Source organism: Labrus bergylta, chromosome 1, assembly GCF_963930695.1.
Source record: "Labrus bergylta chromosome 1, fLabBer1.1, whole genome shotgun sequence".
Taxonomy (NCBI): domain Eukaryota; kingdom Metazoa; phylum Chordata; class Actinopteri; order Labriformes; family Labridae; genus Labrus; species Labrus bergylta.
The window spans coordinates 23,946,518-23,964,370 of NC_089195.1; the positions used below are offsets into that span (position 1 = coordinate 23,946,518).

The 17,853-nt window shown below is 39.5% G+C and overlaps 1 protein-coding gene across 8 annotated transcripts in view; it reads left to right on the top strand.

The window, feature by feature from the left end:
* The window catches only part of inpp4b (inositol polyphosphate-4-phosphatase type II B), a 137,307-nt gene that overhangs the window by 84,883 nt on the left and 34,571 nt on the right, over positions 1–17,853 (top strand). For all 8 annotated transcript variants that reach the window (XM_065957099.1, XM_029276189.2, XM_065957100.1 and 5 more), the window contains 3 exons: positions 3,629–3,759; positions 12,970–13,074; positions 16,950–17,058. In XM_065957099.1, the coding sequence (XP_065813171.1) occupies positions 3,629–3,759; positions 12,970–13,074; positions 16,950–17,058 (345 nt within the window). The remainder of the gene's footprint in view (positions 1–3,628; positions 3,760–12,969; positions 13,075–16,949; positions 17,059–17,853) is intronic.

The window sequence follows — 17,853 nt, forward strand, 5'->3', positions numbered from 1 at the left end:
CCTCTTTAGCTGGGAAATCTAACTCACTGTTTTTAATGTTTTAGCTACAAGAGTGTCGATGTCATTACTTTATTCTGCCCAAGGCTTAACTTAGCCCACATCAGTGAAACCGCAGTGATTGTTTTTTCTTATCGGAGTCTTTTGTTTTTCTTTTTTGAGAACTTCTGCTGGATTTTTCTTTTGTTTTCATTTCACAAATCACACTTTGTAGACACTCACTCAGTTACAAAGAAGCTAATCTTGTCTGTAGGACTTTTTCCACACAACAGCTTGTGAATAAACATAGATAGTCATCATTTTTCTCTGTTTAAGTCCCTATTTATATCCCTAAAGTAAAAATTATACTTCCTTGAAATAACCTCAAATCACATGCAAACCTGTATTTCTTGCTCATGCTACAATAACTTTCCTTTCCTTGTGCTGATCGGGAACACTTACTGTCTCCTGTCTGTACTTCTATCCTATCAGAATGAATTTCTTACAACCACCTGCAAAGCGTGTTGGCAGAGTTGCTCAGCGTGTGTCACCTCTCTGCCCTGCAGTTGTTGTCAGCTGCACTTTTGTTTATGACAAAAGTGAGGCGGAGATTAAGAAATGGTTTTAACACAGTATGCTTTACAGCCAGTTTGTATGATTCTAGCCAGGCTACAAAAAAGCTTCTTCTCTTGAATTTGTAAATGTCTACTTTGTTTATACCGCTAATGATATACAATGGCATTTCTAGTCATTGCACCCAAACTATGATACACATAAACACATTTGTCAAGCACTTATAGTATAACTTTTAGTAGTATAAAGTAGACAATGTTTGAGGGATCACTACAGCCCTGCTGATCCTGTTTTTAAACTGTGACTGCTACTTATTAAACAGGACGTACATCACTAGTTTCCTCTGGTAACTGATTTTTAATGATACTCATGTATGTTGTCATTTCTGTACAGCAAGTTCTTTCTTCTGTTTGGCAGACATATACAGCACACTGTTAAAGATATACAGTACCTGCAAACGGGTCTGCCCACTCATAGAATGTAAACCGAAGCACAGAAGTCACTGAGGAGCACCGAACACTTCCAGCACAGTATTTATTTGCAGCTAAATGTCTTTGCTTTTCCTGTTACACTGGGTAATTCACATCCCTCTCTGTAAGCATTTTTTATTAGAACTACTTTTTAACAAAAAAAATAGTCCCCTTAAAAACAGATTAGAGCATGGCATCAACTACAAATTATTTTTTTTTAAACTTGGCTTCAACCACTTATTCCAAATACTGTGTTTGATGCTACATGTGACCTTGACTCACTCTGCTGCTTTCTCTGGCACCGTTTCTATCGACCTCTGCTGTGCATTGAAATAATTCAAAGTAATCTAAAAACAACTGTCGTACCTGGAGGAAAAACAGTCTGGAGAGGCTTTCAGCGCCGAGTGCTTTGTTGTAGTCGTTGAACTACAACAAAGAAATAACTACAACATTATACATTTAGACAATTCTGCCAGGTCTTCACAATGAGTCCACCCAACATGCACTTAAACATCCTTCCTTTCATTTTAGGACATCGAGTATTATACATGTATACAGCTGTAATCGCTGAACATTTGCATATTTTCAGAAAAGCTATGCTTATTGTGCTGCATTTGTTACCCTGAATACTTTATTAAACCTCCTTCAATCTTTTTTATCTATTATGTAACTGCAATTTCCTTTCAATGGATGCTTCAGTTCTGGTTTCTGCATAATATCTGTCCACCTGATGTTGCTTATTAAAAGGGAAATAATAAGCCAATGAATGAGGCTGTTGTTCCTCAAAGGAAAATTTGCTACTATTATTTGCCATAGAAAGGGAACAGATGATTTTGTCTGCAGGCCCGCTGGGACAGCTCAAGAGTCACATAATTGCACCAGTAGCACCAGTAAGAGTGGATTTGTTTCCTCTGTAGGTTCAGTTTGTTTCTTTGTTGTTTCAACTCTATTCATTTTTCTACATTGACTGAAACAATGATGACTTGAAAGGAGTTTGGATGAATGAATGGCTCTGTAATCTGGATGTAAAAGAAGAATACTTAGGAGTGTGTTTAATATTCGGGTCCAGCAGCGAAGCCTCCGTAAACCAGTTTAGAAAATCAGGCCATCAACTGGTTCGTGTTAAATTTTTACCAGTGCTGATCGATTTGAATAGTAATTGAAAATAACCACAGAAGAGTTTGTAATTAATAATGATTAAATTAAAAATACTCATATTTTATGAACGTAGAATACTTTCTAATATTTGTAGAAGTTTGGAAATACTTTCTCTTAATTAGCTGGAATTTGCCCAGATTAATATGCAAAGAAATCGACTAGCAGCCTGTTTCAACGCAGCCCAAATAGATCTCTTAGGATTTTGGGTTGGAACATCAGATTTCAAGCCACTTCTGCCCAGGCAAAATGACGTGAACCCATTGAGTTTATCAGACCTACCACAATGCGAATGGAGGCGTCTTATTATGGATACACACACAAGACTTCTCAGCACAAGACTTCTTTTCCTCAATTTTAACCCAGTGTTGCCGCTCACCCTAACCTGAGCACGTAACCATATATTCCGATGAGTAGCTTACCAAGGCAATGGCGCCTCTGGCATGAATGTCAAATCTCTTCTCAATCTTCACTATCTTCTCAGTTTTGAAGTAGGATCACTATAACACAGACTATGTGTCCACATGCTCAGGATAACGGATCTACAGTTGGGACTCACAAGTTTAAAATAATTTACCGCGATCAGGAGACAGACTTTTCAAAACGGGATCTCTTAATGATGCTTATCTTTTTCTTTTCTTTTTCCAAGTTAAAAAAAGACACAGTGTACAGTGCAGTTTTGATATTTTGTTGATATTCCACTACCATTTGATTACAGAATGCCAAGGAGAGAACGAAAAGTGAAGAGCCTGCAGAAAGGTCTTCAGAATGCTGCTCGAGGCAGTTCTTTATTAGAAGGCTGAATCTATCATGTAGATGACATGACTAAGCACCTTGATATGTACAGCTAATCTTTCTCAGTGACATAATAACCTGTCTTTGTTGAAAAACTAAAAGGTTGTGTTTGATCACAAAGGTACAATAGTTAGTGTAACATTTTTATCTCAACCAAGGTTCAATTTCTATGCACTATTTCACACCAAAACTTACGGCACCCTGTCACCTAGTGGTGTACTGATGGTGCCTTTTTTCATTGTTTTGCCCCTGCCTCAAAACAGCCTGTAGTCCGTCCTGCAGTCCGTTACTGCACTCAGATCTTTAACTTTAAGATCAGTTGTGGGAGGCGTTGATGGTCTAGCAGTTTGGTTGTGCCCCATGTACGGAGGATATACTCCGACCTGTGGCTCATTCCCACTCTCTCTACCTGATCTCCTACTTTATCCACTTTCCTGTCTTAATAAAGGCAAAAGTCCAAGAATGAATCTTAGTGATTCTGACTCCAATGGGTTGATCTTTCCACCATTGTTTTCTCCCTTTTAATTACATTGTTTTAAGTCTGATTTGCATGTAATAAACATAAATGAAATGTATGCCCTTCAGGACTGCGGTCTTGACGATCTTTTTAAGCTCCAGTAAAAGCACAAAGGTCTTAATTTATCTGTGTTTCTCTTTAGGCTGCAGGACCTGAGGGAACTGGGGGAGCTTTCTCCTCACTGGGACAATTTAAGAAAAGAGGTGATGACACGATATGGAGGAATCATCAGCTCCTACCAGGAGACTTTGGCTGAACTGGACAAGATTACAGGTATGACCACCCCCCTGCAAAATTGTAATCCACTCATACAGTACATACATCTGCTCTGTGTTTTACTGAAAGATCATGGAAATATTTACATTTCTTGAAGTAGTTCTCAGATGTTTTCGGGTGACCTGCAGTTTTAATGAAAAAGGCAGTCATAGCTGTAAGATTCAAATGATGTCATAATGTCAGTGATATTCTCTTTGGCCTTGTGACAGAGGTTTAGCTCTTAAACGTTTTCTTTTTTTTCTTTTTTTGTATTGACTGAATACTCATCAAGATCTAGCGCTAACAGGTATGATCAGCTCAGAGGATTCTGGAAGAAAAAGTTATAAACATCTTTGTGATGATGGACACTTACTGATAGGTGCTGTATCAGTAGGAAAGTTTAGCCAGCTCTCAGTTGAACAACACTGAATGCAAATGGTAAATGGACTTGAGCTTGGACAGTATAGTGCTTTTCTAGTCTTCTGACTACTCAAAGCACTTTTACAATGCAGGTCACGCCTACTCATTCACGCACTAAGAAGAGGCTGCAATGTAAAGTGTCCATCAGTATTAACCAATCCCATTAATACACATTCACAAGCCGCCGACGAAGCAGCAGGTATACTTGGGGTTAAGTGTCTTGCCCAAGGACAAATCCACACACCCACATGTGGCTGCAGGAGCTGGGGATCAAATCCTCGATCTTCCGGTGTAGAGAGGGATGATTTTGGATGATTTGTGTCAATGGCTAGTTTGGTGAGACAGTTTCATTTTTCTTCTTGCTGTCAAGGAGTTTCCATAGCAACCCAGGTTTTATCAGGGGTGACTGAGATGTGTGAGCCCATGTGTCCTTCCGTGTTGTGTAAAAGTAAATGTTTGCAGTGCTCATAAAAACAGATACACGTCTCTGCAGTGTGCAAAGGAGAACATGGGTGTTGCATCCCATTTGCCTGTGAAAAGGACTACTTCTACTTAATATGCAATTATGTAATATTTTTGTACACTTTCTGCAAATGTTTTACATAAAAATTAATCGGCTCAGTTAGCTCTGATGTGAACACTGATTGTAATTATGCAGGTTTTCATTTTCTGCTGACATTGAACAAGGTAACATTTGATATTTGAGTATGTTACAGAATGGCATTGATTATACATTTCTTTTTTTAACTTACTAAGAAATATGTAGTTGAATTATTAGTTGTCTTTGGTTTTATTCTTCTAACAGTGTACATGTATGTGTTCGACAGTACAGTAAGCACTGTCATAGCACAAACCCTAAAAGACACACACTGGTGTTATTCATCAAAACAACAGATGTTGGGGCGCTGGTGGCGCAGTGGTTAGTGCGCGCGCCCCTTGTATGGAGGCTGTAGTCCTCAACATGGGCGGCCCAGGTTCAAATCCAGCCTGTGGCTCCTTTCCCACTCTCTCTCTCCCTGATTTCCAACTCTATCCACTGTCCTATCTCTCCATTAAAGGCACAAAAATAAATCTTTAAAAAATAGAAATGAAAAAAACAACAGATGTTAGGTGTACTGTAACTATCTGTCTCTGTCCCCAACTAAAGTCACTTATAAGAATCTAAACTGGAACAAAAACAGGCATTGAAGAGCCTTCAATCACTCTGGGTTTGTTTCTCTCCCCATCAATATAATCTCTGTATGCATATTTTACCATGCTAAAGAAACATTACGGTTACCTTCTACTCTCATCCACATAATGTGATGTTAGTTTCTGCTGTTAAGAGATGATGCTGTTAAGCCTCTGCACTGCGAGGGCGAGGGGGGTGGATAATGTGACATTCGTCAATATGGTTCCTGACAAGTCCTTTGTGTGGACCAGATGCTGCAATACCTGGAGGAGCCCCTGCCAAACTCACCAACCTTATCGAACTAGAATTAACTTCGCAGCATTACAGACACCGCTAAACAAGTTGGTTGGGCAAGCTGCTGCAGATTAATTATTAAAAAATGTTGGGTTTTTTTATATGGGGAGTATAATTATAATGAGACAGCGTGGAGGTGGTTTGAGAATGAAGACCAGTGGGTGAACAAAGACAGAGGAGATAAGAAGTGAGAAGATAATTATACAAACCAAACAAGTGGTGACACAAAGTTTATCTATTTAGAGATGTTACTCAAAAAAGAAGTTAATTTAAAAAGAGGGCATCATTGTAACCTTAACCTGTATGTTCATACAATGCTTTAAAATAATGAGCCCTCAATATTCAACTTCTATCAAAAAAAGTAGCTGGCTGTTCACCATTAGACTGGTTTCTCAAAGTTCGTGCTAGCAGAAAGATTCATTACAGGATTATACTGAGTCACTGTAAGTAATGTTATAAAGAGTACACCCTCTCTGTATGTAGTATCATGAGACAGCTTCTGTTATGATTTTACCCTATGTATAAAAAATGATTGATGAAACATGATTCTTCATTTATGACTAAAAGTACTCTTTGTATCTTTAAAAGTTATAAACATAGGGTTATATGATATAAAATGGCAATCACGATGTCTATTAATAAAATAACGAACAATACTAAATAAAAAGGCGAATCAAAAAATGATCCCACAGTGTAGCATTAGTGCTGTCTTCATTTTTAATGATGTTTTCAAAATGCTGGGGTTTCTGCCGGCTTCACAAGGCTCTGAGGATTTCGGTCCTTAAACAGGATTACTCATACATTGAAATTAATTAGAGGCTGACTCTAATGCGCAAATAATTTAAGGTCAATCTGAGTCAAAGTGATTTGTGTGCACAGAAGAAAATCAGTGGTTGGTTGACATTTTTAATGTGGCAGTTGTGGGTTTTTCAAATGTTTTAGTTATACACATATAGTTGTTTTTATATGAAAAGGACTAAAAGCAGAAAGTTGGAGTAGCTGCAGATCACAGAATGAGAAAAAGAGTAAGTGAAGCAGTCTTCTGGGAAGTGTTGGCCCTGTGTTCAGGTTCAGCACCCTCATTTTATCAATTTTTAATGACATGCTGACCTCAGCGCACACTTCAGATTCTCTAATAACTGTATTCCATTCATAAATTAATCATCCCTGCTTTCATTGTTTATTAAAGGCACAGACATAATCCCGTCAGGGTGCTGTTTGTTGGACCTTCAACACTGCCGGCACTTCTGTGCACATAGCTGTCAGTCACTCTTAAACTGCTCTTATGGGATAACTGCAGCTTAAGGCCCAGAGCAGCGTATTGTAGATTAAGGCTTCATATCTTACTCCGGCTCTTTTATATCTGTGTTAGAACCGGAGTCTCTGCAGTTTGTTGTCTGCAGGTAAGATGCCCAGCTGTGGAGTACACACACATATTCTATTTGCCTGGTTTCTACAGCTAGCCTTTGAATAGCGCCATTAAAGAAACACTTTGAATATAAAGGCCAAACTGTAAAAGACACAGATTGGTTTAATTAAAACTAAAGCACCTTCAGACATGATTCACTTTTCCAACTAACTTCACACAGCATGAGTCCAATCCTACACTATGTCTACATCATATATAACTGTGGATTTAATAGCAACTCTTCTGTGCTCTCAGAGCCGCAGTGAAGATGAAACGCATAACATACTTAAAAAGAGACCTACAGTCATCTGATATGCCTTACTTTCAACCCTCTGTTTTTCCAGTGGTCGTTTATGGTTTGTGGTCTTTCACAGCTTCCTCTCAGGCACATACATGTAGGTATATTTGTAGAAGCATGTATTGGCTGCTCATCTTCAAAAGCATTAAAGGAGTTCAGGAAAGTGGCGAAGAGCAAAGGATTGACAGGAAGGATTAAAAGAAGACATGTTGGGCAGATGTTGGTCAGTACTGCTGGCATTCAGTTCCTTTGTCACATCGCCAGCCCAGCTGGACAAACAGATGGGAATCTAGTATGACTAATTCATGTTACCCACAACGGTCACTGGCTCGATTAGCCTGCTCCCCAGAGCTCTACAGTTGACAGTGAGAGTCCACGGAGCAGAGATGACAGGGTAGTTATTGACTTGACTGTTAGCCTTTGGAAACAAAAGGATGAGTGTGGGTTGGGAAATGTGCAAAAACATCATGCAGATTTACTGTTTTTACAGTATAAGCCACACTTGTCACAAAGCAATATATACAGACACAAATCTCTGAGCTATCTCAACAGCATTAATTCATGTTTTAATTCATACAGACATTCATTGCCCTCAGAGGTTAAAGCTCATTGATTTCAGTTGTTTTTATTCATGTGATTTATCCATCCAATTGACAATTTAGTTTTAATGATGAGGAAAACCCAGCTCCTCCTGTCTACATGTCACAATTGGGCAAGATACTCAAAAGCACAGTTCGACTGATTGCGTAACCTACGGTTAAGCTGGTAAGTGACGGCACTACTCGAGTGTGTTAATGTGTTTAAGGATTAATGTGACATGTGGTGGATAAAAAGTTCTCGAGTGGTCTGAATACTGTGTGGTCAATTTGTAATTAAGGGATAACTTTGAATGACTCCCTGATTCCACTGGCATTGCAGCTGACGCCATCAAAATGTATATTTGTCCGTTGCTTTGGTTCAGGACCAGATACCTGTAAGGCTAATGGCATTCCACCTCTGCCTCAGCTGTACTTAGCTTTGAGGCAATTTGAAAATGTTTGAATGCTGAAATATTCCAACAAGATGCTCGACATGGTAGCCATTTTAAAACATCAGCATGTTAGCATTAAATCAGGAACACTGTTGTCGATTTGATTAAACTAAGTATTGCATAAAAGAAAATGCTGTCATGCTGTCATGCTCTCTGCTTTGGCCAAACAGCATGCTACTGCAACATAGTAAGTGTCATGCAAAACTCGTAACCCACTAGCATACACGAGTAGGTTAGAGGCTCCTGACTATGCAGGTGGAGGCTGAGGTAGTGAGCAAAAACTTGCCAGCAGCAGCAGCAGCTGTGAATGTGAAGCATTTGTGTAGGATGGATGGGTGAAAAGGAAGATGTGTTTGAATGGACGGCCTTGCTGTGAGAATGAGCTGTGATTAGCTACAATTGGCGTCTGACTGATTCGAAAATACAATTAACTGTGTCCTGCATGAACTAGTGAAGCGTCTTCTATCACTCACTGTCTGGCTTATTGTGCAACTGCTGTGGCTGTAGACTAGTTTTGTTGAGCAGAAGATAACAGGCCTGCTCCTATGGAGCCTTTCACACTTTGAATGTCTTGGTCTTAAGAAAAAAAAACTAGTTGACATCAGATGTGGTAATAGTGCAAATGCATAGTAAGTACTGTATCAATATTTAAATGTCTTAATGTTTCTCCGGTGCCTCTGAGTACACTTAGGTCTGTGAATGTGCACTGTGGTTTTCATCGACTTTCAGTGAAGGGTAAAGGGTCCACAGCCTTGATTGCACATCTCTTCATGCAGAGCTGATGTCTTATTTTTCATCATATTTACTCTGGGGGTGACATATTCAGCATTTTGATATGGCATCTGTTTACATTTGCACTATGATGAGTAGCAACAAATCAGTTCCCACCTTAGGAAGGAGACATGATTGATTCCAGTGCTTGAAAATAATAAGCTGCATCGCGTCAGCTGCAGCTGAGTCCAAAGTGTTTTTCATTTCCGAGATAACACGTTTCAGCTTGAGTGGGTTAGCAGTTTCAGCATTAGGTACAGTAATGGAGGTGCGCTAGATTTGTTTTCATGTTGGGTAGACCTGCAAAGTAGTGTCAAAAATATGCGGCAGATCAAATCTTTTTTACTCATTCATTAGCTCTGAGGCTTTGAGTGTTGCACACTGGTATGATTTCTTACAGGTAAATAAAAGACATGGTAGAGCACACTCATCTCATATCGCAGTCTTGGGTTCGTGAAACAATGTTATTAGGTTTTCCTAAGATTTTCTTATTTGTCATGCTATTTAGAAATGTTCTTATTTTTAAATATTATCATGTTGGCTGTGCTATTTGTGTAGCTCATTAATCTCTTACAATATTTGCACACTGTTTTTGTCTTGTCTGTTTTGTGCTTTGTGCTCACCTCGCTTCTTCAACCCCGCTTTGGAACAAGACGATGCTCTCGCCAACACAAAATCTTCTCTCTCCTCCTCCAACAATACAACTGTGTTTTCTTCACTGATGATTATTAATGTAACTGTCCTTGTGAAAGCCGTATTTTTCCTTCGAAGTCTGTCAAGGAGGGAAAAAAATCACTTCCTCTCTCACTTGAAGGAATGTTACAATACTTAACACACATCAGCAACAGCACATTGTCAGAAGACAAATAGGAGAAAAACTGTGTGGATATCAATATTAATCAGATGACAAAAGGTTTTTGCCTTTATCAGCATCCAATACAAGGAAACAAAACATCACACATGGCACCAGTGGTGTGTGTCAGATGATCTTTGTGATAACAGCACTGGCATATCTTAAATAAAGAAATACTCCTGCGGGCATTGGGGCGGTTTGCAGCTGAGTGCGAAGCGGCTGGGATGAGGGTCAGCACCTCCATGTCCAAGGCCATGGTTCTCTGCCGGAAAACAGTGATTGCTCTTTCCGGGTGGGGAGTGAGTCCTTGCCCCCAAGTGAAGGAGTTTGAGTATCTCGGGGACTTGTTCACGAGTGAGGGTAGGATGGAACGTGAGATAGACAGACAGATTGGCACAGCGTCAGCAGTAATGCAGACGCTGTGCCGGACCGTTGTGGTGAAGAGGGAGCTTGAGCCTGAAGGCAAAGCTCTCGATTTACCGGTCGATCTACGTTCCAACACTCACATATGATCATGAGCTATGGGTAGTGACCGAAAGAATGAGATCGCAGATACAAGCGGATGAAATGAGTTTCCTTTGGGGGGTGGCTGGGCTCAGCCTTAGAGATAGGGTGAGGTGCTCAGATATCCAGGGGGAGCCCGGAGTACAGCCGCTGCTCCTTCGCATTGGAAGGAATCCATTGAGGCGGTTCATGCATCTGATTAGGATGCCTCCTGGATGCCTACCTTTTGGAGGTTCTCGGGCCACGGCCAATTGGGAGGAGACCCCGGAGTTCGCTGGAGGGGTTATATATCCCTTTTGGCCTGTTAATGCATTGGAATCCCCCAGGAGGAGCTGGAAAACATGGCTGGGGAGAGGGAAGTCTGGATTGACTTACTGCGCTTGTTGCCACCACGATGCGACCTCGGATGAGCGGAAGAAGATGGGTGGATGGTAGGGCTGTTGAAATGAATCATTTAATCGATGCATCGCGATGCAGACTAGAAGATTAATGCATCGATGCAGGGACAGGACGTAATCGATGCTGATGAGGGTTAGAAAAAAGCATCTGCTAACCGCTAAATGCGGGTGTTTTGCGCAGCATTGAGTGAGTTTGTTTTACCTCAACACACACGGTGGTGTGTAATGAAAGTAACGTAGGCTAACAGAAGGATTTGTGACAGAAAACAACGTAAATTGAGTCCCGGTCCTGTGCTTGCTGACTTTATGAGCAGAGTCAGCTGGTCCTGCACGCTCAGACCACAGTGCTCCGCTGCAGGCTGAAACGGCTTGACTCAGTGTCTCTTTAGCCGACCGCAGCATGGGTTAGCATTTTCATTACAGCTAAAGCTGGATAACTCAAAGAAGGGGGCTGTGGCGGTGACTCGTGATAAAGTGAGCGGCTGTAAACAAAGTTGACTCCCGACACAGCGTCATCGAGAATCACAGCTAATAAGTGCACCTCCGCTAAAGCTGCGTTCGTTCCATGATAAACACATTCTATTTCCGACAAGTTCTTCACAATAAAAGTCCCCGGCCTATCTGTAGTTGAAGTGCTTTTATTGTGAAACACTCAAATCAGGAAATGGGGTGTTTGCAGCAGTAGCAACTTAACACAACTCGTCTGAAATAAAAAGGACAGAAACAAAACTAACCCTGAACAAAGCTCACAGCTAAAGGCTACAACGTCCTGAGAAGAGAACACACAGTGACTAAAAAACATCATTCTCTCTTATGATAAACTAAACACAAAAAACGTAAACTTATCACCTATACTGTAGGCTACCTCTATAATGTATTAATTGTTACTTACAATGTAAAGATATTGACAATCACATTGTTGTCTAAATCACTTTTTAAATTATATAAAAGGAGTTCATATTCATAAGACTGTTTGTCTTTGAAAAAGTAGCCATGTGCAGTAATATGGAAAATTGAGGATGCATCGTTGACTGGATAAGTGTAATGGAATCGAATCGCAAGACCAGTGAAGATGCACAGCTCTAGTCGATGGATGGAAAAAATTCTAAACAAAGAAAAGAAAAAATGCTGATGACCGCTGTGATGTTATAAAAAGATAGAAAACTAAATTGTCTCTGTAGTATGATTATTACTGAAAGCCCAGCAACATCTTGAAGAGCCTCTTATTTACATATTTGTGCCGCCAACAAGGAGTGTCAGACTGTGATTTTTAGCTTAACCATAAGACACAAACAAAGAATCATTGGGTAGAAAGTTTTAATTTGGTATTTTGAGCAAAGTAGCTGCTGGAAAGGGCAGAAAATCCAGTGCTTAAAAGATTACAGTACACATGAGAGTATGTCAAAGCAGTTAACTGAAGGAATCGAGTTGATCTCGAGTTGATACATTCCCTCCCTCATGAACATATTGTGTGGTAAATAAAACTTTTATGGGGTTTTGAAAGTGGATTTGTTATGTATGGTTAAATCATTGTTTATCATTACACATAAAGCCACACTCTAAATATAATTTAGTAATTAAAGCATTGTACCATTAGATAGGTATGAAAATACTCTAAGTTTCAATACACTTGCTTCCTATTTCTTTTCCTCAAAAAAAGTTTCAGTTAAATTGTGGAAACCTCCACAACCTATAAATAACTCTCCACTGCAGCTGCTTCAGCAACCTTTTAATCTAGACAGATTCAAATTTGGTGCTATTTATTTCTTTTTGTGACTTGATGGATCTTGTCAAGAAATATCTACATTCACACAGTTTCTCAAGGTTTTTCTTTTCAGCTTTGAATCAAGGAACAGTCAAAGAACACAATCCATTTCATTATCTATTATTTTCTAATCTGCTGTGGTAGAACGTTTAACTGTATAAGACCGTTTACAGGATAAAGACAAGAGAGCCATATAAAGGAGTATATAATAAAGTACATATGCAACATGTTTTCATATGGTTATTTTGTCTTTGAACCTTGAACAAACTATACGATTTCTATTAGTACAATGTATATTCTTGTTTCTGTTTTTCAGGTCGTTCATTTAAGCCAAGCTGCTGCAAAGCCCAGAAATCTCTCGAGTTCATCCCTATCAACCTACACACCCAAAGGATGAGGGTGACATGTCCAAGAAAAACAGGTATTACAAAGACATACATAAAATACATAAAAACCTTTAGACTTCATACAGACTTTATATAATAAACCTTTTGTGTGCCAAGCTGCAGAGCATTTAATTTAAACCATAAAACTCTTTCAGAGAGGATAATTCAAGTTCATGTGAAAATTGTTACCCCATAGCCGTTGCCTTCGATTGTTATTTTGTGCATTCTTTTAATGAAAATAGAAAATAATGCCATAGAAAAAAAGCAGGTGTTTTGGAAAATTGGCTTCATACGACACCGAGTCCCAAGAGCTGCATTAGTTGTCAGCTGTTGAAGTGTTTCTGGGCCTGACTTCTCCATCTGCCAGAGACACTCAGAGGGCTCAGACAGGAAGGTTCTAGGTCATCAGCCAGGCTGAAGGTGAAAATTAACTTGGCCTTAGACAGACAGACAATCACTAATTATGCCCTTTGTGTGCTCCTGGAGAGAAAGTCCAGGACGTCTTCTCCACCACTGCTCTCTGGTTGACACAGCCTGTTATTGCCCTGGAACTGTCTGAGTGTAAAAAGGCAACTCACTGCTGCCTTGCTCCCTGTGAGTGGGCTCTGTTTCAACTATACCCCAATGATTGATTGATGGGAAAACGGAAGACGGACAAACCTTGACGTAAACTGTGGTTCTTTTAGTGAAGGCATCAGATCTGACAGGTAAAATAGGTAAAATCAAGTCATTGTACAACCCTGCGACTGCACGGCAAGTTCCAGGCAGTAAATAGTATAGCATCAAGATAATATGAGCCTTAGAGGACTTTGTGACTGACAGACTGATAATCACCCTCTGTGGACACACATTGACTCAATTCCAAGCAGTGGTGCTTAAGTTGATGTGTCTGTGCACACTCCATTATGTCTACTATAGTTAAAGGGGAACCTGGAGTTATATTCTCCTGCAGGATATACACATCTCCCATAGCCTCCCAAATTGTTCCTAAGACATCTGGACATGATAAAAAAGTAGTTACATTAAATAGCGTATGCATAACTGAGTCAAAAAAAACCTAAATGACACCCAGACACTGTAGAAAGGTCTGCCTGAAGCCTTGAATTAGAAATCCTGTTTTATGCCTCCAACTGAATTATTGTAACTTGGTGGTTGTCATGTTTTGTATTATTCTTTTGTTTTATTATGATTTTCATTTGCCAATATCCATTAAATAGTTGACTAATGATCGTACCAATCAAAAACTAATTCCAAAAACTTTGTATTCTAACAATATGACAACAGTAAATGTCTTTAGAATGATAGAAAGGGGACTTTATGTGATCTAGTAGCAAACTGTAGAACTGTTCATTGTTTTAAAGTTACAGTGTTTTTTGACTGATAGCTGCATATATATCACAGTCTGTAAGTCAAAATTAAATTTATACCAACATATACTGCATGTATGTCTTATATCTGTACATTTATAGTTACAGGAAACATACAATTGGTTTTGTATCAAATGCAGATATTTCAGATACACACCATCTGTGTGATTTTAAGGCTTAACTTTATTTGGATATACTTTTTTATATTTATGCCATTTAAAGGTGAGGCTTTGGCAGAAAGACATCGAGAGGAGGTTTAAGAGTCATATCCTGAAGAGATGTTGTTTTTTTGTAGATCTATTTTGCTTTCATAAACTAGGAGCATGTCCAGGAGGCATCCTGTTTCAGAGTCCGGGTGCAACAAGCAAGCTCAAGGTATTTTGCAAGTGCAAAATAAAATTGATCTTGCAGGAGTCACTAAAAGAACTCGTAATAAATGAGAGTAAGCTGCTGATTGATTGAACTGTAAGTGCAGTTTGGAGGCAGATATTCATGTTGCTGTTGGATTGCATTGTGTCTACCTGAGGGGTGTTTCTATGGATATGAAATGTTTCTGTAAGGGTATTCTGACTTAAGGGTTCAGGTTAAAAGATCTTGAAGACACTCTTAACAGCCACACAAACTACATCAAACCAATTTTACATCTGAATCAAAATCTCCCTGAAATGTTTACAACAAAACTTTCAAAAGGACTTCATTCCTAACTGAACTATCGGTTTGGTATACCCGATCAACTTGAACCTATTGTGTAGAATGTTTAAAATTTGATTATAAGCTGTGGAAAAACGAATGCCCTTTTAGATGTTAGCACTAACAGCCATCTAACATGAATAGTTTGGCAAATTAAAGCCTCCAATACAGAACAAAGTTTTAGTTATAGCTTACCGTAACCTTGTTTGATAGTGAATTTGAATCATTTCACACATTTAGAGTGATTTAACAAGATAAACACTCAGATGAAATGATTTCAAACACAATACTCAGGAAACTGCTTCATAATGGAGCCAAGTCTCAGTTTCATTCTGTAGTCAATTGCTCTATTGTTCCATTTGATTTCTGGAGTGATGCATTTCTTCAGCCCGGCTATGCAGTGCATCACTGGTAAACATTCATTTTCATTCTGTCTCTTTATCCTCCAGCAGGAAAACAGATCTGGGGGGGCTTATTTTGATTGCAAGCTCCAAACAGTATCCATTTGTTTTGCTGGGAAATGTCTTCTTTCTTTCCCCTAAATGACAACTGTACATTATTTCCATCCTGAAAGCTTTGCAGCTTGGCAAAGCTACACCTATAAGCATTGTTCAGCACTCTTACGGGCTGAGTAAAAGGGTGTTTTGTCATTGTTAAATAGGATTGTGGAACAGGTTAAGTATGAATTATAACCGCTCATCCCGACTGCCACATTCAATTACCCCTTTAAGAAAACAATCGTGCTTAAACGTCTCGCTCTGTTGTTGATTTATTGAGGAAAGGATGGAGTGAGAGGTAAAGCAGACAAATCAAGCACAAATTGGTCATCTTGCTTGATGTTCTGCTACCCGCCATTGAATTTCAGTAGACTTCTGCTGTTGGAGAACCAATTAAGGGAAGTTGGACATATGAAAACTCCAAGGGCCCAACGTGTGGCGGACAGGGAGCCTCATGGTCAGGAACGGAGATAATTAATGGAACAAGCAGCGGGTAGCAGTGAAGCCCCCACATCAAACCACTATCGGTCTGCTGCGGTGTTGTTAGGGGACGAGGATTCTGTTGGCCACTGTGTCTTCTATATCTCTGTGGCAACACTTTGAGCTGTGTTGTGTCATTAATTTCTATTTTTAACGATTTTTCAAGCTGTTTTTTCCTTCAGCTGGATCCATGCACTTCTGCTGTCCCGGGGGTGATCATTAACTGACCTGGCACTCAACAACACCAAAATATTCACCTCCCATAAACCCCCATCCCGCCCCGTCTCCATCCTCCCTGTTTCTCTCATTTAATTGTCGGCCTCGTCCATTACTCATTCAAAACAAGGCCTGTTGTAAGCACCCCTGTGCCTGCCTAGCCGTCTGTGAAGTGTTTATTTACTTTTGACGATGGTGTGCAAATTGGAATAAAGCGCTGTGACATTGCTCGTCCTTCTGGTTTAACATGGGACCAACGCTACATTAAGACCACGGGATGACTATTAATGGAGGGATATGGACACCACATAAATCAACTTGAAATATGTTCTCCTTAAAACGAATACACTGGAAAAGTGCAGAATCACATCTGGATATATGTTATTCAAAATGTCACATTTGTTTTAAATTTTTTTCCTTTTTTTTTACCTTTTCTTGTTTTTAATCTAATTGATTATACGTGAAGCACTTTGGGCTGCATGCTTCTATTAAAGGTGCTTTATAAATATAGTATAGTTTTTTTACATTGAAAAAAACTACAATAATTTGTTTATTTTAATCTCATTTTCTTGGTTCCAGGTTTTTCATTGCCAATACGCATGACTTTTTTGTATTTTACATTCCTGTTTTGAATAAAAACTACATGTTCTCTCTTTACAGATGCATTATATGACATCATCACTGTCGGTGCTCCTGCAGCCCACTACCAGGGCTTCAAGTGTGGAGGTTTGCAACGCCTCCTCAGCAGATATGAGGCCGACAAAAAGAGGTAAATGAAATAAGACCTTACAGGCTTATACACCATGGGTTATACAAGCAGAGGGGGATTTAATACAGGACACAGGCTGAGGTAGAAACAGGCTTGTATTGACAAAAGAATTCCACTTAGGCATAATTGATAGTGACAGATATATTTGCCCCTGCCCTCTGGACTGGATTTCCACAGCCTCATACAGTTACTTACAGCCAAACAATGCTGTGAATTTAGACTGGAACTCCACTGCCTCTGACAGCTCAGTCTGACTGCAGGCAACAGGCTTGATGGAAAAGGCTGTTTGAGTCAGAACTTTCTCTTCTCTGGTTCTTTTTCCTGGCAATGATGTTTTTTCACCCCTAAAGTTGGATGTTAACTTGTCACTGAAGAGCCAGCCTCACATTTTCTGCCAGCTGCCACCTGGAGCTCTAACTCTAGAAATGTTCTCAAGTCCAAAACCAACTGGTTAGCTAAAGTTTTTTGTGAAAAACCGGGAAAGTTTTCATCCATAATAATATTGTGAGAGTATGAATGTATTAGATGTGTAGTGTGCAACCAGAAATACTGTGAGAGATGTTTGAATGGAGACCCTCAGACTAAGTCTTAGATTTGATTGAGTTCAGTCTGTGGCTGTGCAGCTCGATATTTGACTGCTTGATTGGAAAAATATATCTTGTGGCTTTTTAGTACAGATAAAAACTGAGCTGCACAAACACTCAGGGTTGAATGAGTGATTTCATTTGATTTGATTTGATTATTTTATCATGCATAAATAATATGTCCAGATCAAAATCTACCCTCTATTTGCAT